This window comes from Carettochelys insculpta, chromosome 3, assembly GCF_033958435.1.
Source record: "Carettochelys insculpta isolate YL-2023 chromosome 3, ASM3395843v1, whole genome shotgun sequence".
NCBI lineage: Eukaryota > Metazoa > Chordata > Testudines > Carettochelyidae > Carettochelys > Carettochelys insculpta.
This window is the reverse complement of record NC_134139.1, coordinates 114,962,957-114,990,131: the sequence shown is the minus strand read 5'-3', so window position 1 is coordinate 114,990,131 and position 27,175 is coordinate 114,962,957. Positions and strand designations below refer to the sequence as shown.

Here is a 27,175-nt window from a genome sequence, read left to right as displayed (position 1 = left end):
TGTTTACGTCCTCCACACCAGTCATGATTTTATAAATCTCTGCCCCTTTCCCCTGTAGTTGTCTTTTTCTAAGCTGAAAATTCCAGACTTATTAATTGGTTCTCTTATGGAAGATGTTCTGTATGCCATTCATTTTTGTTGCCTTTTTCTGTACTTTTTCCAGTTCAAGTATATCTTTTAGATGGGAGGAGCACATCTGTGAAGTATTTAAGATGGGTGTACCATGGACTTAAATTGCTCCTAGTAGAATTCTCTACTTCCACTGCGCAGTGCAGAATTTTGTAATTTTGGGGCCAAATCTCTGTTCTTGTGCAGTGCTGCTGGCTGCCATTAGGGGCAGCTGGATTCAGCGGAGCCCAGCTCATGTGTAGAAGACAGTGCAGGGAGGGGAAGAGCTAGAACAGGAATGAGCAACTATGGGCTGCACCTAGCCTTTTAATCCAGCCTTTTAATTGTCAGCCTGATGGCACAGTGGAGCAAAGGAAGGCTGCTTACCTGCTCAAGCTGTGCGCTGCTCTGAGAAGCAGCTGCCATGGCCCTGTAAGCCCATATGTGGGGAGAGGGGAAAAGAGGGCATTGCGTGCTGCCTTCACCAGCAAGTGCCATCCCTGCCATTCCCATTGTCCAGGAATGGTGAACCACGCACAATGGAGGCTGCAGAGATAGCGTCTGCAGGCACAGACAGCATGTGGCGCAGTTCTTTGAATGGACTGCTCCTGCCACTGTTGGATGTGATGGCTGCTTCTGAGAGTGGCATTGGGCCAGGGTAGGCAGGTAGACTGTCTTAACCCTGCTGTGCTGCTGGTTGGGAGCTTCCTGAGGCAAGTGGTCCGGTCAGAGCTCACACCCCAACCTCCACCCTTCGCGCCCCAAAATCCTGCTGCAGCTGTACTTTCATGGCCCTTTACACAATTTCTCTAGATGTACGTATCAACACAGTTAACTGGATAAACAATTAAAATACTGCTTAATTGTTGTCAGGGATCCTGGGGTTGTGGGGGTCAGTCCTTCTGCCTCTGTAGTGGTAGGGGCTGCTTCCAGTCAGCCTGCCCACTGTGGATGGGGCTTGTGCTACTCTGCCATAGCTGTGGCCAGGATCATGCCTGCCAGGGTTCCCACTGTTAGTCGGCCGTGTGGCTGGAGTCATGGTTGTCTTCCATGTGATGTGGCCCAGGTCCTGTCGGCCACTGGACTTTGAGCAAGGTCTGGTTAACCAGTTACCCAGCAAATGTTTTGGTAAGCCTAATGTTTACTAAGTAACTGGTTAATCTTTTATATTCCCTAATCCGCATGTGGCCTACAGGCCATAGTGTTTGCCCATCCTGAGTTAGGTTTCCCAGCAGCTCCAGTTCCTCTACACCCTCTGAGGGATGTTGAGGGTAGTGCACAGGAACTTCTTGTTTAAGCCTAAGACAGGATAATGCTGTTTCTTCCTCTGGATTCCTGGGCTGTAAGGAACCAGGGGGAGGTGTCCGGTTAAGGGTGGGTGTTTGAAAGTGGGTTCTGGGGGATAACAAGTGGGATGTGATTGCTCAGCTTGGCTCTTGGTGATCCAGCTCTGTAAGATCCCTTTGTACTTCCTCAATCTGCGTAAGACTTAACTATCTTAAATACTTTTGTATTTTCTGCAGATATTCCCATCTCACGGTCTACTGCTTTGTACCAGATATTAATATATTGAACAATACTGGTCCATTACAGACCTGTGGGGGACACCCAAGCTATGCAGCTTGTTCTGAAAACAAACCATTTATTTCCAGCCTTTATTGCCTATCTTTAACTAGTTACTGATCTGTAAGAGGGCCTTCCTTTTTAGCTCGTTTTTCTTAAGAGCTTTTGGTGAGAGACCTTAGATCTAAGTACGCTAGCTGCTGTATCTTCCTCATCCATGTGCTTGTTGACATCCTCAAAAATTCTAGTAGATTGAGGCATGATTTCCCTTCACAAAAATAGACTATCCCCAACAAATCATATTCATGTGTCCTGTACTATGGTTTCAATCACTGTCCCCAGTACTAAAATCAGGCTTAATGGGCTGTAATTACTGGCATCCGCTCTGGAGTCCATTAAATAAATATTGGCTTCGTGTTAGCTGATCTCTAGTTGTCTGGTACAGAAGGTGATTTTAAAAAATAAATTACAGAATACAATTACTTTTGCAGTTTCACAAAAGAGTTCCTCTCAGCTTTTGGGTGAATAACACCTACTCCAAAACCACCTCTAATGATACTCCAGTTTGTCATCTAAAAGTAATGGTTCAGGTCAGGCATCTCCCTCACATCCTCGAACATGAAGACGTGTGCGAAGAATCCGTTAGTTTCTCCACAGTGGCCTTACTGTTGTTGAATGCTGCTTCAGCCTCTTGATTATGCAGTAGCCCTATTGGCTTTTTTTCCTGCTAGCTTCCTGCTTCTGGTTTTGTGCTACACTTCTGGGGGTTTTGGCTAGTTTTTATTCTTATTTTGGCCTTTCTGTTCATTTTGTGTGTAATACATGAACTGCTCTGCTGCTTCTCCTGGTGTGGAAGGAATGATAAGCAGATATTTTTCCTACATCTCTTGCTTCTAACACTACCTTTTCTAGTAAATTTAATACAAAGTTAAAGGATTGTTGGGGTACTTTGGTTTAGTCATTCCTGAAGTTGAAAATTTATCTTCACGTTTATCTGTAATTCCTTCCCCTGCTTCAGGCTTGATTGACTAGATTGGAGTCAAAACACACACACACTCGCTCTCGCGCGCTCGCTCTTGGGCCACCCAATCATCTCTCATCCATACAACACCACTACCATCTCCTTGATGTTGATATCCAGGACCTGTGACTTGAGCTTCTTAGAGGTATACTCAGTGCTGCTGAGGTTGGTGTTGGGACCTAAACTGGTTATGGGAGGAATGCGGAACCTTTTTTCTGTTGGGGCCATTTTGGTTCCACGCATAAGCACACCCACACCTCTGACTCAACTTGCTTGTAGTGAGGCCTAGATTAGATTTTGTGGTGGGCCCTGGACACTGGGGTGAGACCAAGAATGAGGAGTTCAGATTGTGCCCGTGTGCCTGGGCTGCAGGTTGAGGCAGGAGGGTGTGTGCAAGTGTGTGATAGCTTCACCTGATGGTGTGGGCTTGAGTGAGGTTGAGGACTTAGGGTACATGGGGTTCAGGGCTGGTACAAGGAGTTGGGGTTCAGTGGGCTACTGAGAGTGCAGGAGGGCATCAGGACTAGGGTGGGGATTGGGATGTGGGCCATGGTTACCTGGGGCAGTTCCTCTAGTGGTGGTGGTAAAGCCCATGGGTCAGCATGTCATACACTACACTACTCAAGTTCAGGCACCTCTGCAACTCCCACTGTCTGAGACTCCCTTTTCCTGCATCCCCTGAGGAATCTGCTTGCACGTGTTGCTGCTTCAGTCAGGTTGGAGTTGTGCTTGCACAGCCTTTTTCCCCCAATAGGCTCTGGAGAACCAATCTCTCTAGGCAGGAGCGTGGTTGTAGAATGCTGCTGGTGTGGTCATCTGGACAGTTCCACTCAACAGTGATGAGCTGCGAGGTGTGTTTGGCAAGCTTTGAAAGATGTGGGAGGCTTTCGGCTGGGAACTGGTATCTGCAACCACAGTCAGTGGAGTTCAAAATGGTGACCTGGGTAGTCAGTTGTGGGACAGCTGCTAGAGAACTGGAATGATTGAAATAGACAGCAGCCGCTGTTACCGATGTTCCCACTAACCTAAGTGTGTTAGCGGTGCCTATACACTGATTAGGGGATTATGTTAATATATCAGCATAAGGAGGGGGAGTAATTTGAGCATAGATCTGTTCACAGTGAAGTTGATGTAAGCTGCCTTTTGTCAACCTAACCATGTAGCATAGATCTGGCTGGCCTTAAACTTTCCAGTGCTTTTGAAAAAGCAACATGATTCAGCTAGTCCTAGACATGGGCCCTCTCTGAAGTATTAAACTGTCATCACCCATTTAAAGATGTAAGTCCTAGTCACCGTAGAACACAGGCACAGATTCTGTCAAACTTCTTTAAAAATGTTCATTTTCTTTTGCATATATCACTTGTAATGTCCACCAGAATATTCAGTAGAAGAAACAGGTGTTGGAGATTCCACCTGGTCTGAATTGTTAAGTACTTTCCTTGTCTGGGAATGGGAACTGTAAATGCTTTAGCTGATCATTTTGTTATCCAGTTTTAGTATAGCTTAAAGGCCTCTGTACTGAACAACAGTATTTGGGTTGATACTTTAAATTAGGTTGGGCAATAAAGCTGCAGTCTGTGAGGTATAGCCCTTAGCAAACTGTTGGCTGTGAATGGAGATCTTTTGCCATTGGGAGCTGTAAGTGCCCAATACCTGCAGAGATGCAGATAACCACACAGGTAGGGACCTATTGGGGACTAACTCTGGTAGGACCATATTCAACCTGCAGGCCAGTATCTGCCCACTCCTGCTTTAAATTCATAATGGATCTTTTAGCCAGGATTCCAAATACTGTACAACTTATCCATAAAACATTACATACAATGCTTCCATCTCTTAAATAGATACACAATAGCTGGTTTAAGAAAACATTGCATTAGTTTTTACTGGAAATAAATAAGATATTCTTTTGAAACTCTAGAGCAGATTGAGGCAGAAACTAATTATCAGAATTGGAATCTTATCAGAATCCTGGATCTAACATTCCTATTTTCCCAAAAAGACATTGGGATGTCAGTAATCAGACCTTGATTTATTATCACAGTTCACAACTGTATGAACTCTAACATTCCATAGATACCTGGGTTTTTGATTGTAACAGCAGAACAACAACATTGTTGCAGTTTAACCTAGGGTTCTGTTTTCATTGATAGTGAAGTGATATTGATTTGTAAAAAAACAAATAAAGCCAGATTTTAAAATCTGGCATTCTGTTTCAAGCTTTTGATTTCCCTACCTGCCCGCCTTCCCCCTGCCCCCATCACGTTTCTTTTGAGGTACACCTGGTTCAGTAGGATTTGAAAAATTTTCCAGGAACATATTAGCTGAATATTTTATTTAAAAAAAAAAAAAAAAAAGGCCTGGTCTTCAAAGGTGAAATTTACTTATCCAAGCACTAATTGTTCTATGGATTTGTGTCCTTTTCATCTGCATACAAACGTACTTTAAATAATTGTCAGGGGAGCAACAATTGGTGGGAGTGGCTCCAGAATCTGTAGGGAAAGATTGACTCTCAAGTGTGATCTGCTGACTTGCAGATTTTAGGTATCACTGAAGATGCACCTGGTATCATAGAAGAGTCCATCGATACAGTCCATCTGATCTTACTAGTTCTCTGAGGTACTGAACTTCCTTAGTTGCACTAGCTGAATCCATTCTCTCTCTTTTTCAGCCATTCCCCTCAGTGTCTCTCTATGGTTTGTTCCTCAGGTCTGCAGTCAGCGCTCAGTATGTTGCCTTCTGTGATCCCCTTTCAGAGTATCCCCTCTGACTTCTTAGTTGGGGAACCTCTTATGAGTTGCCAGTGTCAATTCCTTTTGTGAGGATCAAAGCTGTCAGTAATGGACTTTCAAATACTGTTCCTAAAAGTCTCATAATTCTCACTATTAAGATGGCAGCCCACATCTTAAATTGATGGCAAGCCTGATATGTACAAGAGGAAAATGTAAACCAACTAAGGTGATTAGTTGGAATGCTTTCAGTCATTTGTTTCACTCTGCAGTAAAATTACTTGAAGTACAAACAACTGAATGTTTTACTGTGGGTAAGTCCTGTTGTTGAAAGCAAAGTCCTCATCAAAATTCATCATCAGTGTACCAGTCAGAAGACTTAATATTTTTCATGCCCAGCTTCACGGAAATAGTGAGTGTAGAGATTGCTACCAAAAGACTGTCCTGGACTTAGCAGTTTCACAGAAAAAGCTTTTCTTTGAAAAACATGAAGTTCCTATTCTTTTCTAGCTCTTCTCAATCCAAAGACTCTTGGCTGCTATGAGGAAAGAGGGTCTTTAGGACTTGAGTCCTTCCCAGAGTTCTTGCAAGCCGCAAAGCAAACTGACAGGATTACGTACTGCTCCATTGCTCCATTAGCTACAGTGTAACTGGTTATTTTATTTTTTCTGGTGTTTGAGGAAGCTATAAGCAACAGTAGAAACAATGCAAGATACCTTCCTGATTGCATAGTTATCAATTTTCATGCTGCTCGCATTCAGTGGGTGACACGGATCAAGCTAGGCACTTTTTGCTGGCCACCATTGACCTGCCATTAAGGAAATCCAAACCTCTGTCCGTGGATCATCAGGTGTTTTAACTTTAGAGCTGGAATGATGTACAGCCACTGCCTCCCTGTTGAAGTGCATGGCAAACCCACACTTCCAATGATTCCTTTTGGGAGCTTGAACCTTCTGTTCAGTGGTAGTCTGCTACCTAAACACAATCTGTCCCAGAACTCCACCCAGAAGGACTGAAAGCTTCTGGTAAGTTTCCATCTTTTTCTGGATGTGCACGGTAATGGTGATGCAGTTATTGCACTTCGTCCAAGTCTAACAGCTGTGGAAGAGTTCAGCTGCACAGGACCTAAGTAATCAATGCATGCAGATCTTGCTTTGTTTTCCCTTGCAGAATATACTGCTGGATTGATGCTGAAGTTTTACCTTTCATCCATTAGGTGCTCCTTTGGTGCCAGAGAAGAGAGTAGCGGGTTTTTAGAGTCTGTGTTCCTCATATCAGGGCCAGTAGCAGAGGCACAAGAAGGACAGAACAGGGCATATGGGGGCTCCTTGTGTGAGTTGCAGACTGGGATGCAGAAGGGTTAGTAATGGGTGAGGGGAACAGACTGAGGTGTGAGCTCAAGAGCTAGTGGGTAACAACATTGAGTCGGAGGCTGCAGGACCACATGTGGACAGGGTAGGGGGCTGCAGTGCTTATCCCTGCAATGCAGGGATAAGGGCAGATGTGCTTAGCTGAACGGGAAAGACATCCCGTGTCTGTACAGGAGAGGCTTCCCCAACTTCTTAACTATTCTCCCAAGATCCACCCTAATCTGTACTTCTCCCACCCACACCCAGCAACACTTCAGTTCTACTCTCAACCTTCTTTTTGGTTTCTCAGCTGTTCCATTGCCATTGACACCTGTCATGAGTGCCTGTAAAGAAGGGGTCTCTCTGAAGGGCACTGACAGGTAAGCCCATGAGAGGAAGAAAAAAATCTTTTAAACAGAGAGCAGTTGCAGACTATGGGGTCTTTGGGTCTGTGACTGGAGCAGGAGGAAACCAAAATGCTTCAATGAACCCAGTACATCTCCTGGCTGTCTTGTAATCAGCACATGAGTATGTAAGTGGAAAGGAAATGTTTAGCTAGACGCAGTCAAGGTTTTTTAATGTTTTGGATTTGATGAAAGACGTCTAAGTTAATGGCTGATTCTTCCCCTGTACTCTAACTTCTAAGCTGAATCCTAGGGAGGCAGTTCTCTGTGCTGCAATTGGAATATTTTGAGTTTTTCCTCTCATTTTATGAATAAATTATTTTTAAGGCAATGATGTGATTTCTGTGCCCTAGGGAAGGGTCTGCATATATTCATGCCTTAGACTGAAAGGTCAGCCATCAGATTACAGTTCTTGGGTTTCCAAGCTCACTAAGGGAGAGTTAAAAGCGTGGGGTTTACCCCACAGGGAGACATCCCAAGTGTGCCTCCCTGGGCTAAAGGGGGCTTTTTCCTCACTCAGGTGGTGGCAGTCTACCAACCCAGGGTCAGGGAATCTGACCTTGCAGAGCTTTCTTAAGCAGAGCCTGCAGAGGCAAGGTATTTAGTTTTTGTGGGTCCCCACTTTCTGTATACAGTGTCAGTGCGGAGGCAGTCCTGAAAACCCCAGAGCCTTTTGTACTGCTTCTTAAAATTGCAGGAAATACATTTGTGTTGTAGTTTAAATTAATTACTCAGACCTCTGTATTAATATCTAGTGAGGAATCAGGTTTTTTTTGGGTGGTCTGTATAGTTATAGATGTACATGCCGACAGGTATTTTGAAATAAGCTACAGATTGAATCCCTCCCTCTAGTTGGCACCCTGGGGACCTGACTAGTGCTGAACAAGAGAATTTGCCAGACCAGGGGAGGTCAGTATTGTCTGGCCACATTACTAACACATTTCTGCTGTTTCCTTAGCTCCAGAAGACATGTAGGGGTAAATTAGAGCTAAATAACAGCACAGAACATGGAGAACCAGGACTGGTGGCTATAAACAAACTTTATGGGACCACAGGAAACTTGGCCACAACCATGAGTGGTCGTCTGACTAATCATAATTGTGCTGGATTATGGATGTTGTCGGACAAGTGTCCCATATTAGAGGGGTTCAGCCTGTACCAAAATAATTGAAACTGGCATGATTGATTTGACAGACAAACTGTGCAGACCTTTGTGGAATTTTAAGAGTGATTCTTTACAGGTTTCTTCAGAAGTAATTGTTGCTCTTTACAGTTAATCATATGACGCACAAGAGCGAATTCTGATTAAGTAGAAGGCAAAGGTTCTGAATCTTGTTAGCACATCTTTTTGGCACGTGGGTGGGTGGAGATTGGAACTGCTATCTGAAAATTTTTGCATGCTGAATGTTCGCTCCATCAATGAATCACTTCTCCAGTTGACACTTGGTTTGAACTGGGATGGGAATTTTCTGAGTCATTATAGGGGCTCAGTTGCATATTTGGCTTAATCTAATTCTTGACTCCCTCCACCCCCTTCTGCCCCTCTACTCTGATTTGCTCACCTTGATAACTTTTTTCTGATTTGTCCACCTTGATTACTATTTTTGGTTGTCTGTGCATTAAATATCGAGTCTCTTCTGGTATGGCTATGGTCTGAAGAAGTGGGTCTGTCCCACAAAAGTTCACCTAATGATTTTGTTAGTCTTTGAAGTGCTACTTGACTGCTTTTTTGTTTCTCCAGTTGAGTGATCATCTTTCTAACCTTTTCCCTGTCTGTTTCCCTGCTTAAACCCTTCCTGGTCATTTGGCATGTTCTTGTTCTGCTGTTTAGTAAATATCCACTATTCTGATCTCTTTTTCCCTCCAGAGGGGTAAGATGACAACTAATTTTCCAAATTTTTTTTAAAAGTATGAGCTTAATGACGGTACTTTGACGATGCAAGTTATATTTTCTGTTGAGTGGTGTATAGCTGCTACGGGTCTTGTCAATAGTGGTGGATCCATATATACGCACTCATGATATAGCAGTTTGCATGGTAAAGTTCATAATATTCAAAATTCATGGGTTTGTGTAAACAGGTTCCCAAACAGCTGCATATGGGGTTTTTTGTAACTACAACAGAGAAATTTTCACTAATTAAAATATTTGTTGGGAAAATTCATGGATTAAACTCTGTGGTTTACAGGGAAAGATTACTATTTGCCACTGTTAGATGGATTTTTTTCAAACCTGGTATCATCCCCCTTTATAAAATAGATTTTTAAGAATTAAATAGTGTGCTCTCTATTTCAGAATGGCCAGAGTTTCCTCGTGTTGGATGAACAAAGGTTTGCAAAAGAAATTCTTCCCAAGTACTTCAAGCATAACAACATGGCAAGCTTTGTGAGACAGCTAAATATGTGTAAGTTAGCTTTAGGATTTTTCTTAAGAACCATGCTACCTAAAAATACCCTAAAACTTTTTTCCACCCAACCATCAAAAATAGAAAGAGATTGCAGCAGTAAAGTTTTCTTCATGGTTTAACTTTTTTTCAGATGGCTTCCGTAAAGTAGTCCATGTTGATTCTGGCATTGTCAAATTGGAACGGGATGGTCCTGTAGAGTTCCAGCACCCATACTTTAAGCAAGGCCGAGATGACTTGTTGGAGCATATTAAAAGGAAGGTGAGTGAAAGGTCAAAGTATTTGGAGCATTGCCGCCTTAGTCTTGTGACTATATGGGGTAAGTAAGTGTGTGGTGGTGTCAGTCACAGCTTGCAGCTGTTGACAGAAAAGCATTTTTGATTTGTATAGGTGATTGTACAATAGCTTGTTCTTTGGAAAGTCTCATTTACTACTTTATTGTTTCTAATTATTCATTATAGTAAATAAGCAGCCCACTCAACAGGTGAGAATTTATAAAACAAATGTATTAAATTTTTATGTAACAATTTTGTTTTGCTCCAACTAGAGATCATACTGTTTTGATCTTGCTTTCATGAATATAAACGTATAGTACAGTTTAATAATAAAAAAAAGTGGGGGGTCACCACTTTCCCCAGGGAGAAGATATGAGAACAAATGACATTTGACAGATGTTATGTAGGTCAATATATTACTGGGTGGTCTTCTGATTCCCCAGTGAGGATGGCAGTCAAAGAATCTGTATAAAGTAGACTAAAACTGAAAATTAGAACTAAACTAATATATGTAAGTATTCTTCTCTTTGTCATAATTGGCTTGTCTTTATAAAGCTTTGATTTTTATCAAACACACACAGTGGTGTAGAAATTACTGAAATAATATATTGCCATTCAAGGGTAAATGGAAGAGAGTAATTTCTAATGCTGATTATTCAGCCTGTTTCATAAATACACATTTAATTTGACAAGTAATAGGACAAATGACATTTAGCATTTCATATTGCATTAATTTGTTGCTTTACTTTCAAAGGTTTCCTCTTCAAGACCAGAAGAAAATAAAATACGTCAAGAAGATCTATCTAAAATCATAAGTAGTGCTCAGAAGGTGCAGATTAAACATGAGTCCATTGAATCCAGGCTGTCTGCCTTAAAGAGGTAAATACCATTTGCAGAGAACTGTTACCGTGCATTAGTGTTCACAGATATCGCCAAAGGCAATGATCTAGTACGAAATGCATGGATACTTAAAGTCCACCAGTGCCTGATACTGTGGAGGGAACAAATGTTGGGAATGAAGAGGGACTTAACTGTTGTCCAGAGTCCCAGTTTCTAGCAGTCTGAGGCTTCAGAATATCCAGAGCATGGAGATATTTGAGGCAACCTGTTCTCCATGAACTTTTGTTCCTTTTTTAACCCAGTTGTACTTTTGGCTTCATCATCCCCGACACCAAGTTCCATAGGTTGTGTAAAGAAGTTCTTCCTTAATTTACTTTAAACCTGGCATGTATTAGTGTTACGGGACACCTGTCTGATAGTCACTCACAATGACTATCTCAGGACAAACTGTCAGACAACGAGGGTAGGCACTCTAAACTGGTGGTATGTTCTACATTTGGATTTCACAAGATGGCAACAAATGTGCTCTGCCAGGTCAATATATCCATCTTACAATGGTGTCGCAGATGGTTTCTTAGGTTCTCCAGTCTTCCCATCCATACAAACTGGACTTGGTGATAATGGTTACATAAACCAAAAAAAAAAAAAATCAGGTTGCTTCTAATTACAAAGGCTCAGTTATTTACCTCAAATGAATTGATATACCATTTCTCACACAAGACAATGCTGGCAGCCAGTTCTACAGTGAACTACCCTAGAATGCTAGGACTGGAAGGGACCTTGAGAGGTCATCGAGTCCAGCCCCCTGTCCTCGTGGCAGGACCAAGTACTGTCTGCACCATCCCTGATAAATGTTTATCTAACCTGTTCTTAAATATCTCCAGAGATGGAGATTCCACAACCTCCCTAGGCAATTTATTCCAGTGTTTGACCACCCTGACCATTAGGAGCTTTTTCCTAATGTCCAACCTAAATCTCCCTTGCTGCAGTTTAAGCCCAGTTTTGCTTCTTACTCTATCCTCGGAGACCAAGAAGAACAAGTTTTCACTCTCCTCCTTATGACACCCTTTTAGGTACCTGAAAACTGCTATCATGTGTTCTCCCCCCCCCCCCCCTCCCCCAATCATCTTTTTTCCAAGCTAAACACGCCCAATTCTTTCAGCCTTTCTTCATAGGTCATGTTTTCTAGACTGATCATTCTTGTTGCTTGTTTTTTCTAGACCCTTTCCAATTTCTCCACATATTTCTTGAAATGTGGCACCCAGAACTGGACACACTACTCCATTTGAGGCCTAACCAGCACAGTAGAACGGCAGAATGACTTCTCGTGTTTTGTTCACAACACACCTGTTAATGCATCCTAGAATCATGTTTGCTTTTTTTTGCAACAGCATCATTAACCCCTAGATCCCTTTCTGCTATACTCCTTCCTAGACACTCGCTTCCCATTCTGTATGTGTGAAACTGGTTGTTCCTTCCTAAGTGGAGCAGTTTGCATTTGTCTTTATTAAACTTCATCTTGTTTACTTCAGAACACTTCTCCAATTTGTCCAGATCACTTTGAATTTTGACCCTATCCTCAAAAGCATTTGCATCCCCTCCTAGCTTGGTATCATCTACAAACTTAATAAGCATACTGTCTATGCCAATATCTAAATTGTTAATGAAGATATTGAACAGAACTTGTCCCAGTACAGACCCCTGCAGAACCCCACTTGTTATACCTTTCCAGCCGGATTGAGAGCCATTAATAACTACTTTGAGTACGATTATCCAGCCAGTTTTGCACCCACCTTTGTCGTACCCCATCTAAGTTGTATTTGCCTAGTTTATTTGTAAGACTGTCATTCAAGACCATATCAAATGCCTTAGTAAAATCTAGGTATACCACATCCACCGCTTCTCCCTTATCCACAAGGCTACTTATCCTATCAAAGAAAGCTATTGGATTGGTTTGACATGATTTGTTCTTTGCAAATCCATGCTGGCTGTTCCCTGTCAGCTTACCGTCAAGTGTTTGCAGATGATTTCCTTAATTACTTGTTCCATTATCTTTCCTGGCACAGAAGTTAAACTGATGGGTCTGTAGTTTCCTGCCTTGTTCTTATTCCCCTTTTTATAGATGGGCACTATATTTGCCTTTTTCCAGTCTTCTGGAATCTTTCTTCTCTCCCATGATTTTTCCAAAGATGATACCTCCTCCATCAGCTCCTTGAGTATTCTAGGATGCATTTCATCAGGCCCTGGTGACTTGCAGACATCTAACTTTCCTAAGTGATTTTTAACTTGTTCTTTTTTTATCTTCCCAGCCTACTCCTTTCCCACTAGCATTCACTATGTTAGGCATTCCTTCTTCATACTTCTCAGGGAAGACCAAAACAAAAGTCATTAAGCATCTCTGCCATTTCCAAGTTTTCCATTACTGTTTCTCCCTTCTCACTGAGCAACAGGTCCTACCCTATATAGGTATGTTAGGTAAGAAAGTTACTGAGAGGTTAAAGTAGATAAGACATAACAGGTGAATCAGTGTTCATAAGTCCAAAAATATAGTGCAGATGAAGTAATTTTGCCATTTTTCCCAAAAGTCTTTTAGAGCTGCCCAGAATAACTTAGGGGTTCTCCAGCTTGTTCAGTTATTCCACCTTGTTAGAATCCAAATGGTACAGAGATTAAGAATTATTCATTGAAATCTCTTTTATGGTAGCTACTTACAGAGAACAATCTGACAAGGGTTTTTAGTCACACTATGGCTGCTTAGTTTGAAGTTAGCATTACCTGTTACATGTTTTTAAGTTCATTAGTATTTCACAAGATCTGAGTAATTCAGTTACAGGGTTATACAAGAATGCAAATGTTTGAAATTAGTTTTCATTAATTGAACACCTCAATACATGCTTGTATTAATGCACTTTAATTTAGGGTTATTTAATGTAACTAATTACAGGGTTATATGCATTGTAAATGTAATACTGTAATTCAGATAACAGTATACAGTGAAAATAATGTTGACATCTCTTAGCATGAGCATCATTTGGTATGAATGCATACTAATAGACCTCTTAGCACTTCTTAGAGGTTTGTGTGCTTCCAAATAAGCCAGCCTGCAGCGGTGGTATTCACTGCAAGGACTGAAGGAATCTTCCCATGGCCAGGCTTTTATGATGTGGTGTACAGGGACCATAGCTGCATAAAGGCACTTGGGGGAGGAACTCTTATGGAAAGGAGAGATGTTGCTTCCAGTACTACTTATGTCTGGGCCAAAGGATATATATCTAATTAGTGGTTACCTCTCCTGTAAAATTCCAGGTGGCAAACTGGCAATTTTGAAATGTTGAATAAACAGCTGTTTCTTCAGATGGGCTCTTATTCCCTTTGAGTGCTGTCTGTGTGCCAGGAAACTCAAACTTCATGTTCTACATCCCTTGAAGATGTAATTAATTTGGGGAGAGTACATTATAGAATAACAGCTGAAGTCTCTCAGCTAACTTGAGGGAGGGCTATGTATGTGTGTACACAATCTCTCTCAAAATAGGTGAATAATAGCAAAATTGAGGCTGTAGCTTGAGAGAATAGTTCTAGCCTCAGACCTACAGCTGTGTGAATAACTGATAGAGAAACGCACAAAAATGAACAGAATTTGAATATTTCCCCAAAATCTTCAGCAGGCTGAAAAAAGCCAACAAATTTTGTTTCAAGTTGAACAAACTAATTGTCCTGAAATGAACTGTTTTGTTTAGTCAGTTTTTTTTAGAATAAAAGCAAAGGAAGAGAAGGGCTAGGTTCACAAAATGGCAGGAGAGAGCAAGTGTTGCCTCTCAACTTTTAGCTGGCAGCAGCTAAGTCACTGACCAAGTATTGAGAGACATGGGTTCATATCCCCCCGCTCTGCCTAATATGGAACAGGCTTTTGAAATTGAAGTATTCCAAGAGTGCTAATTGCTGGGCTTTTCATATTTTGTGGTGTGAAGTTGTCCCACTGGAAACTCTTCCACAGTATATAAATAATTCATTGGAATGGGGACATGTACTCAGGTCCCCCACCTTACAGTTTGAGGGCATTCATGTGGCTATTGCCCAGTAACTGTTCAGGTATTTTATATAAAGTGGAATAGCTTTCACAAGAGAGCTCAGATATGCCCATCCCACACTTTCGTGTAGCCCAGTCATTAAAAGCACTTTCTTTTCAGCATGGGAGCTCAAAGTTGAAATCCCTGATTCACATGAGACAGGAGGAACTGAACTGAAGGGATTTCCCATAGCTCAGACAAATTACGCCCCGGTCCCCAGCCACTGGATTAAAACTTACAAGAGGCACTACTGCCACCTATATTTCTGGTGAAACTTCTGGGCTGATTTTGCATTGGATTTGCAAATAGTTTTGGGTTGACAGAGCGTTCTTTGGCAAACTTATTTTTCAGAATTGTCCCAACTCTAATCTGACGATTCCATGGACTGCTGTGAGTTCAGTGCTACATAACTTTCTTCCAGGGCTTCTGCCAATGGTACTTTGTAGGGAGGGTGTATAGTTCTGTGAAATACCTTAATGAACCTGACTGACTTCTTGTAAAACTCTTTTTAATGTGAGGATGTCTCAAGTTTTGAGTTTAGCTTTCTAAATTACTTCTGTTGAAACAGGGAAAACGAATCTCTTTGGAGAGAAGTGGCAGAATTGAGAGCAAAACACTTGCAGCAGCAACAGGTTATTCGCAAGGTAAGATTTCATTTGTGGATTATACCACTGTTTGTCTGATTAGACATATATTATGCGTACACTGGCTATCTTAATACTATGGCATGTGAAACTAATTCACTTCAAATAATGTCTTTAAGCTTTGTAAAATGAGTGCTAACTCACTGTGTGGCAGCCTGTAAAGGGAGAGGAGGACAACAGGAATGCATTTTCAGCATGTGTGTTTGCTTTCCTTTCCTAGGAAAGTCCTTTCCAGAGCAGCTTTAAATTGGCTTCTACCCTTTCCTTTCCATTTTGGAGATTCTTCAGTTGGTAGACTCCCCAGCAGACTTCTGTCAATCACCTGAAAATGCAGAAGTTTTTATTTTAATTCTAAAATTGGTTTTGGTCACTGGTTAGCTGATGTTAGGTTGACTTGGTTTATTTTTAAAATAAAATACAAGTAAAAGGTTAATTTGAATGGAGCATATACTATGTAGGTAAAGATTAAAAACAGCAGTCAGCTCAAAAAGCTGCAGTGATGGAGAGGATTTCAAGGTCTGATGTAATGGTGATAGTGTGGCTTTTTTTTTTTTTTTGAGGGAGATCAGTTGATTCAGTGCCAAGTACTGCTGTCTATTCTACCTATGGAACTTGTATCTTAAAAATATGAATTTGATAAAATATCATGAATGTTTTTTGTTTGACTATTTTTACGTTTCAGTTGACTAGAAAAGTAGAAAAGCTATATTTTATAAAGAACAAATTTTAAATAACTTTTAATGAGCAGAAAAGGAATTTGGGCTGTTTTTGTACAATGTGGTGCTGTGGGAGCAGTAAATTATTACTGGAGCATTTGAGACCCTTCACTTTTACTCTTTTTTCCATATATCACCTGGATTTTGATTTTGTTACAGAATACTTTTCTGAATCTGTTTTTGTTGGGAGTTTCTTTGACATGCTTTAGCTCACAAATTTATTGTGAAACTGCATTGTGAAATAACTTGAAATCCCACGTTAGATTGTTAATTAAAACTAACGGTGGTGGTGTGTCTCAGCCAAGTTTTATCTGCAGAATGTTTGCTGGGATTGGGGGAAGGGGTGTGCATTCCTGATGTTGATAGCAATCATTTTGTATAACATTGACTATTTGTGTGAACTTGTAAACTTACTGAAAGCCTTTTAGAACATTGTTTATTCAAATTATTTGACAGATAAAATAGTTTGTCATTGAATGGAAGCTATAGATGCTACATCAAGGTTAGATTACTGGTCTAACCTTTCTAGTGATGTCATTTTACATTCTAGTTGGGCAGCAAGTGGAAAGTATTTACAGGTGTGCAAATAGGAGCATTCACACACACACCCTTGCCCCAGTATAGTAAGAAATACAGGGAGTGGAGCCCCTAGTGGAGTAGTTGTTATATGTGCCTGAAAACAAGTGAAATTAGGCCTTCATTTGTAAATGTCCTAAACGTTCAGTTTAAAACATTTAGTATGTCTCATAGGCTGTTGCTAATACATGGAGCGACAGATGCTAATGAGGTGCGAATGCACATTCCCTGTGCCTCATTAGCATAACATCACGTGATTTTGGAGTCTGGAAGACTGTTCTTCTGGACTTCAAATCACATGACAGTATGCTAATGAGGCACAGGGAATGTGCACCCACACCTTATTAGCATCTTTCACTCCATGTATTAGCATGCCACTTCTGAAGGAAGTGGCCTGTGTAGAAACAGCCATAGGGTTTAGTTACCATTTCCTGTCTTCCCTACAAATCTGCGTTTTACCAGTCCCATCTTTATCTGTGTGTGAAGTCCGTTCTGTTAGAAAATACAGGTATGACTAATGTTTTCACTTCATCTACTGGAATTTTCTTTTATGTCTTACCTAGGTCATTCTGCATGTGCTAAAGAATTTATCTGATCATTGGTGCAAGAATCTTTGTTGCCAGTCACCTAAAACGGCATTTCTTGCTTCATTTGACTTGATTGTTTTCCCAGATCTAATCTTGAAATGTCAAACTTAAATTGCTTATCTTGTAACTTCTCTTGCTTATTCATTTTTATTTTCTTAGTGTTTTTTATTTTAAATACTTGGAAGTTTGCCAAAGGTAGAGACATTACTCTGTCTTGCTGCAGAGTGCAGAAAGGGTTATTAGTTTAGAAGATTTTGATTAAATCTCGGGAACTTCTAAACTGTAATAACAGCAGAACAATGAAAGTCTGCTTAGGGGAGATAGTGAAAGCCTCCAGTAAAGGAGCTTTCAAAAGGAGGCTCAATAACCACCTGTCTTCATGTAGTATAGGCACAAATCCTGCATCTTGTCAGGGATTAGACTAGCTGATTCTCTTGCAATCTCTCCTAACTCTCTCATTCCAGGTATGACAAATTTTGAAGTTTCATGCTGCTGAGAGCATCTTTATTTTTTTGGGGCAAAACCTGATGTGGTGGTTTTTGTCTTTTAGATTGTACAGTTCATTGTTACTCTGGTGCAGAATAACCAACTAGTGAGTCTAAAACGTAAACGGTAAGTACAGTATTGAAAAGGGTAATTATGTATGTTAAGTAACTAGTACAGGTTTCTTTTGCTGAGTGTGGGGTGTGGTTGGCTTGTTTGCTAAACATTCTTTGTTAGGAGTGTTAATGCAATTAACTTTTTTTTTTTGGTTTAGGCCACTGCTTCTGAACACCAATGGCTCTCCAAAGTCCACTGTGTTTCAGCAGATTGTCAAAGAAACAGCTGACACAAACCATCATGTAAGTTCATTTTGAAGTGTTTTTCTTCACGTGGCAACTGGGAGGGATGAAGGGTGACCAGAACTATTAACAGGAGTGATTTATAGTTGGCTGCAGGGGTACTGCTTACAAGCTAACAGTGGTTTTTGAGGCAAGTAACAGCTGCATGCCAATGAACTACTTTAATGGAAGTTTCAGATTTGCAGTTAAATCTCTCCTTTTTTAATGTGTTTCAGCTCCCAGCTGTTGTGACACTGACCTTTTTTATTTAGAGGCTGATTTTTTTTTTTTTTTTTGTATTGCTCTCCAAGGTTTTTGGTTTACTTCGTTTTTTACTTTCATATCCTTGATTGATTATAACTGTCTCTTTGAGGAGCATCCCTACGGGCACTCTGTTTAGGTGTCTGTGCAGCCCTAGGGTTCTAATTAGGGGTTTCAGTGTTAGTTTTTTTCCATGCATGGAGGAAAGGGGTGTGTGTACCCTTAGTCTCTGCTGACTTTCCTTCCTTTTTTGGACTCGTGTTTCCACCTTACGGTGGTTAATTACTCCATGCCATTCATGGAGTGCTGTAGAGAATCATGTCTATAATTGATAGAGTACACTTGAAACATGAAAGCAGCAAAATCAAAATGGGTTTGTGTGGTGAAGGTTTCTTCCCTGCAAGAAACCTTGTTTTCCTTGCTTCACATTTTACAGTGGCTGCCCCACCTCCAAGGTGCCATGCACCTGGCAGGATAGCCCCCTTCTCTCTACCACAAGGCTGGCCACCACACCACATGGTAGCTAGGCAGTGCAGATCATGCTTCCACTTTCTTTAGTGCAGCTGATTCAAACAATTGCGCTCATTGAGGAAAGACATCTGAAAAATGGCTGTTTTCAACAGCAGTGGTCGTGAGCGCAATGCAGTCTGGGAAGATGACATCACACACCAACCACTTGTGGGGCATTTTTTCCACCATATTGCATCAGCAGAAAAACCCAGGCTGCAAACATGGCTGAAGAAACTGTGGGATAAGTTCCCACAATGCACTGCTGCAGCAGTTGAACTTTGGTGATTTAGTGGGAATACACTAAGTCAGCTTTTGTGAACAGGTGCAGACAGTCAACTTGGACTTGATAAAATCTAGTGTGACAAAGCTGACTTTAATAAATTTGATTTGATGTTCGAATGTTTGCTGAGCTTGGCAATTGGATTTCAACTGTTAGATTACCAATCAAGGTAACATCGCACTACCAACCATACCTTGGTTGGTAATGAAATGTTTGCAATCAAATTGAATCTTCCGAGCTACCAATCTTCTATTTTAATAAATTTGACTTTTTCATAGTGTAGATGTAGCCTTTATCTCCCAAAGAAGCCATAATGCTGCCTTATCCAACATCCAGTGACTTTAAATCCATCCAGGAATTATTTAAACAAGTGTCTGACTTCCAGGACACTTAAATGATAGAGCTGCTGTGAACACAGCATAAGCTGAATAATATTCTCCATCCATCTCCTAACGTCAAGGTTGCACTCCCCATCAGTGCTGCCCACGTGGACCTAGTAAAAACCAGCTGGTAGATGGCAGCTGGTAGTTACAGCTCTACTATTGTCTTTTTTTTTTTTTACAAGAAGTATTATGTCATAGAATCCTAGGGCTGGAAGGTACCTCAGGAGGTCATGTAGTCCAACCCCCTGCCTAAAGCAGGATCAACCCCAACAAAGAGCTGAATTTTATTGTTCATCCATCCTACGTGTAATTCACTGGTGGTGGAAGCAGTTAATCTAAGAGGCAAGCAACATTTGGCTAGGATTACTTTTTATGATAAAGACTGGAAGCATCTAGATCGCTTTGGCTTGAGCCCATACCTTTACCAAACACTATGCATTAGAGAAGGTCAGTTACTGGTGCTTAATTTGGTCTCTGTTTTATCCACCATCTCTGAAGCTGCTCTGCTGTATAGTCTCCTAAAGGGAAGCATACACAGGGATGCTCCCAAAAGGAGGTGTTACTCATCTATGCTGTAACTGGTTCTACAAGATGGTTGTCTTGGTGGGTGCTGAATTTTAGGTGTCTGTGTGCTGTTGTGCTTCTAGGCAGAGACTTCTAGTAGTAATGACCTGGTTGGTGATGCATGCCTGGCTGCCATCTCTCACTCCTCCTAACGGCTACCCGCCTGTGCAGCCAAATTCCCACCCTGCTGCCAATAGATCAAAAAGAAGCTCTGGAACGGAGGGGTTGGAGTGGGGGTGGGGGGTGTAGTGGTAATAGTTGAGCACCCACAGGGACAGCAAAGTAGAAGAAAAGTAATCGCAACAGAATTTACTGTTATGCCTAATTATTTAAATGTTCTATTAAAAATTATTTATGCCACATTAAAATGTGTGGGGGTGGGGGGAGAGTCTTAAGAGAGTCTTCCGAAGATACCAAACTTTTGTTTAAAAAAAAAAAAAAAAAATTTGTTTAGGGCTCTTTATAATATATTAATCTAATTTTTAGCTTGGAAATTTGATTTTTTTCTTTACAATAGCACTGCTTTATAATTCTCAGGTACCAGCCAGCAGAACTGAGGGACTAGAGCAGAGGGAGCCGATGTCAGATGACATCATTATTTATGACATCACTGATGATATTGGGGAGGAAGAAAATGCTATGGGGGAAGAAGAAAGTGCTCCAGTTACTCCAGAAACAAATGAAGATGCTACCTCAGACTCTTCCAAGTAAGCAATATTTGTATGAATACAGAAGGTGCTCAGGATAGACAGGAAGATCCTAACCTTAAAATATAATTCAGATCTACACCACAGAATTCTACAAGATAGATATCTGAATTCTATTTTCAGTTAAGGAAGTAGGTTCAATCCAAAGTTTAGGTATCTAATGTTAATACACATATTGGTTATGGAATGTTACTATACATAGGCAAGTACTAGCTTCACTGTACAGGTTGCTCCTCCACCCTCCTGCCACCTGTGGCCCTAATCCACCCCAGGCTTAACCTCTCAGCCCCAAGTCCTGCTGACTTACCCGAAATTTGGGATAGGTGAGGATTGTATGGAATGCAACCCTCGCATATCCCGAGGGACTACTGAAACCATTTTTTCTTAAGCTGCATTCTTCCACTTTCTTCACATTGTTTATAATGAATATAATTTAATGAATGCTATGAAAATTTTGAGGAGGTGGAGAGATGTTAACATGGGGGTTAGAGTGTAAAACTAGACACTTAACTAAAAAGAGAGTCCCTCTTAATATATTCAGAATGCTTTGCAGTGATTTAATCCTGAGAGTAGGATGTTCAAGGAGGTAGTTGTTGCCTCTTCAAAGTGTAACCTATTCATGGTCTGTTCTGTGTATTGCAGCTATAGTCTTTCTCCTGATATTGTAATTGTAGAAGATGACAATGAGGAAGACAACAATCCAGTAATTCAAGGGGATAAAAATACTGAACCAATAACTATCCCAGCCAGTGATCCCCTCAGTCCTGTTAGTGACAGTACAAACCCTCTCATGTCTAGTGCTGTCCAGTTGAACAACCAGTCAGCTCTAACTGCAGAAGACCCTGTCTCAATGATGGATTCCATACTCAATGAGAATGGAGTAATTTCACAAAATATCAACCTTCTTGGAAAGTGAGTAGCTTTGATGCTTTTTACTAAATTAAAGTTAGACAATTGATATGAACTTAACTCTTTTAAACACTCTTTGAAAAGTCCCAGTAAAGGACTCTTGATAGTTTTGTGCTCTTTTACTGCTTTATGGTGTTTAAATTGGTGTTACAGGTAAGGCTCAGGGTGGCCAAAAGACCCTGTCTACAACCAGCCCCTTGGCCTTTGGATAATGCCCATACAAAAATTTCTTCTGTTGCCCAAAAATTGTGAGTGACCAGGGAGACATCCCCTGGCCAGCTACAGGATTCTCACCATGCCCAAGCTACCTGGCCTCTTGTGCAGCACATCTGTTTGTTGGTTTGGGGTCAAGCCATGTGATGCAGATGGTTGTGGGAAAGTTCCAGAGTGCATGGCACCTCCCAAGGGAGGGGATGGGACATGTACATGTCCCATCAAGAAGTTTGTTGTGCTATCAGACAAGCCATGACCCCCATGCACAGCCTAGCTGCCACATAGTGCTGGGGGACAGTGGCTGGTGCTAGGCAGTATGGGGGGGAAGGGAGACGCAGCTAGCCAGGGTAGACACAGAACCACTGACCCTAGAGCCATGCTACTAGCAAAGATGATTTTTCAGCCTCTCAGGATCCTACAGGCATGGGTTTCCAGGCGCTGAATTGAAAGTCTTCCTGTTTCCTGTTCCTGTGCCTGAGAACAGTGGAGATGGAAAAGGCCAGAGCGGAGAATTGAGGGGCACATATGGGACATGTCTGGAGGCTAATAAATTCTATTTAAAGACCTTGCTTCCTTGCTGTCCTTCATTCAGAAGTTAAAATTCAAACTGAACACTACACCTGGCAGGTTACTACGGTGATATCAGTTATGTCAAATTTAGTGCACCATACATCAAGCTAATGGAATTTACAGTGAAGACAGATGCTTGATAAAATTGGGGCTAAATGCTTTACAGTCAATGGGGGGGGCAGTGGGTGTGTGTGGCACGCCACATTGCCCAATTTCATTGCGACTTTTCAAACATGTCCTTTATTGCTGCATTGAGAAAATGGGTCTAACCATGAATATCACCACCACAAAAGAATAACCTTATTTGCTTTTAAATCAAAATGAAAACAAAAGGCCAACAATTAGATGGAACTCAGCATCAGTAGACATGTCAGAAATCAGATTTGGACATTACATTTCCTTATGTTCATTCTGTCACTTAAGTATTGAGGTATTGTCAATTTTTAGCTACTTATCAGTGAGGCTGTTTGCATTAGGAAGGCTTCTGGTGACACAATCACCAATAGGCCCCTCTGTGATTAGCAGCTGTCCACTGAAACAGAGCATGCACAAATTCACTGACAGTTGAGCTGTGTCTTCTTTCATGAAAGCACCTGACGGTGACTATTTAAGTTCCTTGTGTCACTCGCTCTGGGCCTGCCTGTTTGTTTGTTCTGTCAGCACAAGCCCAGACCTTAATGCTGTAGTGCTTGCAGCAAAATGCATCCATATTGCCCCCCACCTTTATTCTTCTTGGAAAAACTCCGGGCACTAATTAAGGCTTATTTTGTGGGGTTTTTGTTTAAATTTAGTACTGCAGTAAACAGATGCAAAGAAATAAGTAGGTGGTGTCTCCTTGTGAGCTAGTAATAGCACTCTTTTTACTTTAATGCTGTGGAGAACTTCTGAATCTGAGCTACAGGGCATTAACAATAATGCTTTATGCTACTGTTCACTAAAATAAGGGGAGGCAAAAATTGAGTGGACTGAAACACCGCTGTTAAATAGTAAAAGCTGAACTCCTTTAATTTAAAAAAAAAAACAAAAAAAAAACTAACTTTTGGGTGAAAATCTGTAAAAGCTGAAAACATATATATAAGTTCTGAATGCTATTTAAAAATGTTTTCTTTGTTTTTGCCGAAGAAATAACGGGAATCTTGATCCTACCCTATTTTTGCTGGAGGTCTGTTTCTGGGAGGTCTTGAGGATATTTAACTGTTACATCTTGCACCTTGATTTGAACAGTCGTGATATTTGTTAAGATTAAAGACTTCCTGTATCCAAAATGTTACTACAGTTAAACATTTAGAACCTTTATTTGTTTTTTATTAGTCTAGGACTTCCTTTTGGTTGCTGTGCTGTTGCAATATTAAAAAAAAAATTGAGTATTAGGTGCATGGATAGACATTCCTATTGGACATTTCTTACCTGTTTTGACACCAGGCAGAGATCCTGTGAGCACTTGCCTGTGCAGTTTTAAAGAACCACTGATGCTGGTTCTGTCACAGGCCACCAGTTGGGACAGATATATGTAAGGTTCATGTATATCTCTAAAACTTCCATGGGTACCATGCGCTTCACTTGGTGGTTTTTTTTTTTTTTCCCCCCCCACCACATTGTCAGTAGAAATGCTGTTTTAGAGCAAAGTATTTTTTTCTTGTCTTCCAGAGTTGAGCTGTTGGATTATCTTGACAGTATTGATTGCAGTTTAGAAGACTTCCAAGCCATGCTTTCAGGACGACAGTTCAGCATAGACCCTGATCTCCTGGTTGATGTATGTGTTTCTACTAGCTTCCTCTGTTTTACTTTGTAATTAATAAGATCGTTGAGGATACACGCACGTTAAAAAGGATATTTGTATTTTAAAGCTTTGACTAACATTTTAATGCAAAAAGTTCATGCACCTCTAAGTGTACAATTAGAAAATTAAAATCAGAAGACCCAAGCATTTCTGTGGTTACTCTTCTTTTAATCCTGTTCATCCTATATATTGCACACTTAAAAATTTTAGCTCACAGCCTTTATAAGAAGGAAACAGGTGTGCAAAAGTTTGTTTCCAGAATATAATTAACATTACTGTAGAAGTCTTTCATATTTTGTGGCACTTGCTACTTTGGCTATGCCACAATAACTCTGCCACAAATGTGCCATTTAATTTTTTTGCCTTTTTAAAAAAAAAAAAAAAAAAAAAAAAAAAGTGGGGGTGGAGAGAGGAAACAGTCATGCATATTTTGGTGCTTATGGAGTATTTCCCAAAGCCTCTAAAGTGCATGCTCTAGATACTGTACCAATTCATATATATTTAGTAGAACTGGGGCTATTGACTAGAACTGCATGTGTACTACCATGAAGCTGGCCAGAAAGAACCAAACATTGGCTTCAAGTCTTATCCATGAGGTAGATGGTCCAGCCAATACATTGGCATCTGTTTCATAAATGGGAACCTGGAGACTCTTGAGTCTTTATCAGACTTCCAGTGCTCAAAGTCCAAGTGCATTCTGGGCCACAGAATTTTGAATTGAGCATGTATTCTCATAATTCCAAACTGTGCCAGAAAATGACATACTTGGAAACAGGAAACAGAAGTGAATAAGAGCACTGGAGTTCCAGTTTTGGCTAGTGGATGGTGCTCATATGTATTAGGTGAATTGTTCAGTGAAAAAAATTAAGCATACGAAGGCTGGTGCTGTGTAACTGCTCATTTCTATATGAGAGTTCATAAGATTAACTTCCAAATGAAGAATGTCAAAATTGAGCAGCTGAGGGGACAGGAGAGAAATTTTGCCACATTTTATAATTCAAGTAGATTAGGTGATTGCAGTTTCCGTCCGTGGGTCCTTAATTCTCTACTTCTTCCTTTCCATCATTCCTCTCATTTTAACTGGTCAGCTATGCTGTAATTCACCTTTTTCTAAAACTGCAGGAATAACATTTTGAGCTAGACATAGTAGAAACATTGCAGGACATTGATAATGCTCACAATGTCAGTCTCAATGTAACAAGGCCTACACCACAATTAAGCTTTTCCCTAGCATATGTCTTGTACAAAATGGCAAGCTTGTGAAGGGGTTTCATCCCACTCAGATCCTATAGGCACTGCCATAATATACATTTCAGCAGGTCACAGACTTCATTGCACTGTGACCCTTTTCTGGCAACAAAAAACCTGACCGCTGGATAGAGGAATGAGGCCTGAAGCTAACCGAGGCCAAAGCAAAAGCCAAGGCTTCAACCCTCAGATAGGGGTCCTATAATGAGAGACCTGCTGCCCAGAGCTGAAGCGCTTTGGCTTTGTCCCCAAACATGGGGTTTGGGCTTCAGCTTTGACCCTGGTGATGATGGACTCTGGGACTGAAGCCCAAACTCTAAGTCTGAGACCACCGGGGTGGGGTGGGGGGACTGAAGTGGGGTCATGACCCACTTTGTGGTCCTGACTCAGTTTGAGACCATCTGATATAAATTATTGCTTATAGTACAGAATTTGCACACACTCACTGTAGGGACATACAATAAGTATATACCAAAATTCAGAATTGTAAAACTCTGTTTTGTCTTATTCAGCTTTTTACAAGCTCCGTGCAGATGAATCCCACAGATCATATCGGTAGTACAAAAGTAAGTTCCAAAGTGCACATAGCAAGAAGTACAAATGAGTGGGAAGTTGGCGAATAACCTGCCATTTAGCTGTGCCCATAACTAATGCAAAGCATTTTTATATTGTGAATCAAACCTCTAATTTGGGCACAATTACAATTGAACTTCGTTCCTATTCTCCTGTGTAGCTGAAAGGGAAAATTGCAGAAACCGAGGGTGTGTTTGGATGAGAACTTTTTATATCATGTTCATCACGATGGTGTCTAGGGGAAGCCTCAAACACTTTTACAAAGGGAACTAACTTTACTTTCACCTGTTCCAGAACCCAGAAGCTAATACTTTTTGGGTCTGACTTGAGGTCTAGCTGTAGAACAGTAATTCTTCTGAATGTTACTCTCTGTTCTTATTTGGATGCACCACTGTTTGACTACTTACGATTTTTCTAGCCCAGCTATTACACCACATGAATCATTGCAAAATAGTTGTAACATCCCTTTTACAAGCTAATGCAGATTATCGTAATGGTCAGCTAGACTTCAAGATCCATCAGGTTACCTTTTTACTTATGCAGACTGGGTTTTTTAAAAGCCTATTTCAGGTGCATATTTTGACTTCAATTTCTTTTTTTTTTCATTTGGAGACTAAAGGAATAGAAACTACAAAGACTAGTGGACCTCAGTTTCCTCCACAAGACGCACAAAGTTTTAAGCCCAAATCAGGTTAGTATAGTGAATGTCATGGCTTTGCAGGAGGAGCTTCACAGTTGTTGAACTGAAAGATGAAAGAGGGAAAAATTGTGAAGTGTTCAAGACTTGACTAAGCAGGACCTTGTTTTATCTGCCTGATTGCTTCATGCTGAGAACTTTTTCAGTTCAAGGTTTTTAAGTGTTTAACTGAAGAATTTGCATTGCATCAGATGCAGACAGACACTAAAGTTTTGGTATTTCAGATAAGCCTGAACAGTAGGTTCTGGTTGCTTTGCTGCTTGCAACACTGCAGTATATGCCCTGTTTAAAAAAAAAAAAAAAAAGTATTCAAAAATATTTTTATAATGTGTCTTGATTTGTGTAAAATGCATTAAACTTTTTGGAATGGGATGCATG

The 27,175-nt window shown here is 40.8% G+C and overlaps 1 protein-coding gene across 1 annotated transcript in view; it reads left to right on the top strand.

Annotated features, from left to right (window-relative positions):
- The window catches only part of HSF2 (heat shock transcription factor 2), a 34,884-nt gene that overhangs the window by 5,049 nt on the left and 2,660 nt on the right, over positions 1–27,175 (top strand). Inside the window, exons 2-12 of the mRNA XM_074990649.1 lie at positions 9,468–9,576; positions 9,710–9,837; positions 10,606–10,730; positions 15,327–15,402; positions 17,832–17,893; positions 18,039–18,123; positions 20,638–20,807; positions 21,450–21,719; positions 24,147–24,252; positions 26,040–26,093; positions 26,713–26,791. Coding sequence (XP_074846750.1) covers positions 9,468–9,576; positions 9,710–9,837; positions 10,606–10,730; positions 15,327–15,402; positions 17,832–17,893; positions 18,039–18,123; positions 20,638–20,807; positions 21,450–21,719; positions 24,147–24,252; positions 26,040–26,093; positions 26,713–26,791 — 1,264 coding nt within the window. The remainder of the gene's footprint in view (positions 1–9,467; positions 9,577–9,709; positions 9,838–10,605; positions 10,731–15,326; positions 15,403–17,831; positions 17,894–18,038; positions 18,124–20,637; positions 20,808–21,449; positions 21,720–24,146; positions 24,253–26,039; positions 26,094–26,712; positions 26,792–27,175) is intronic.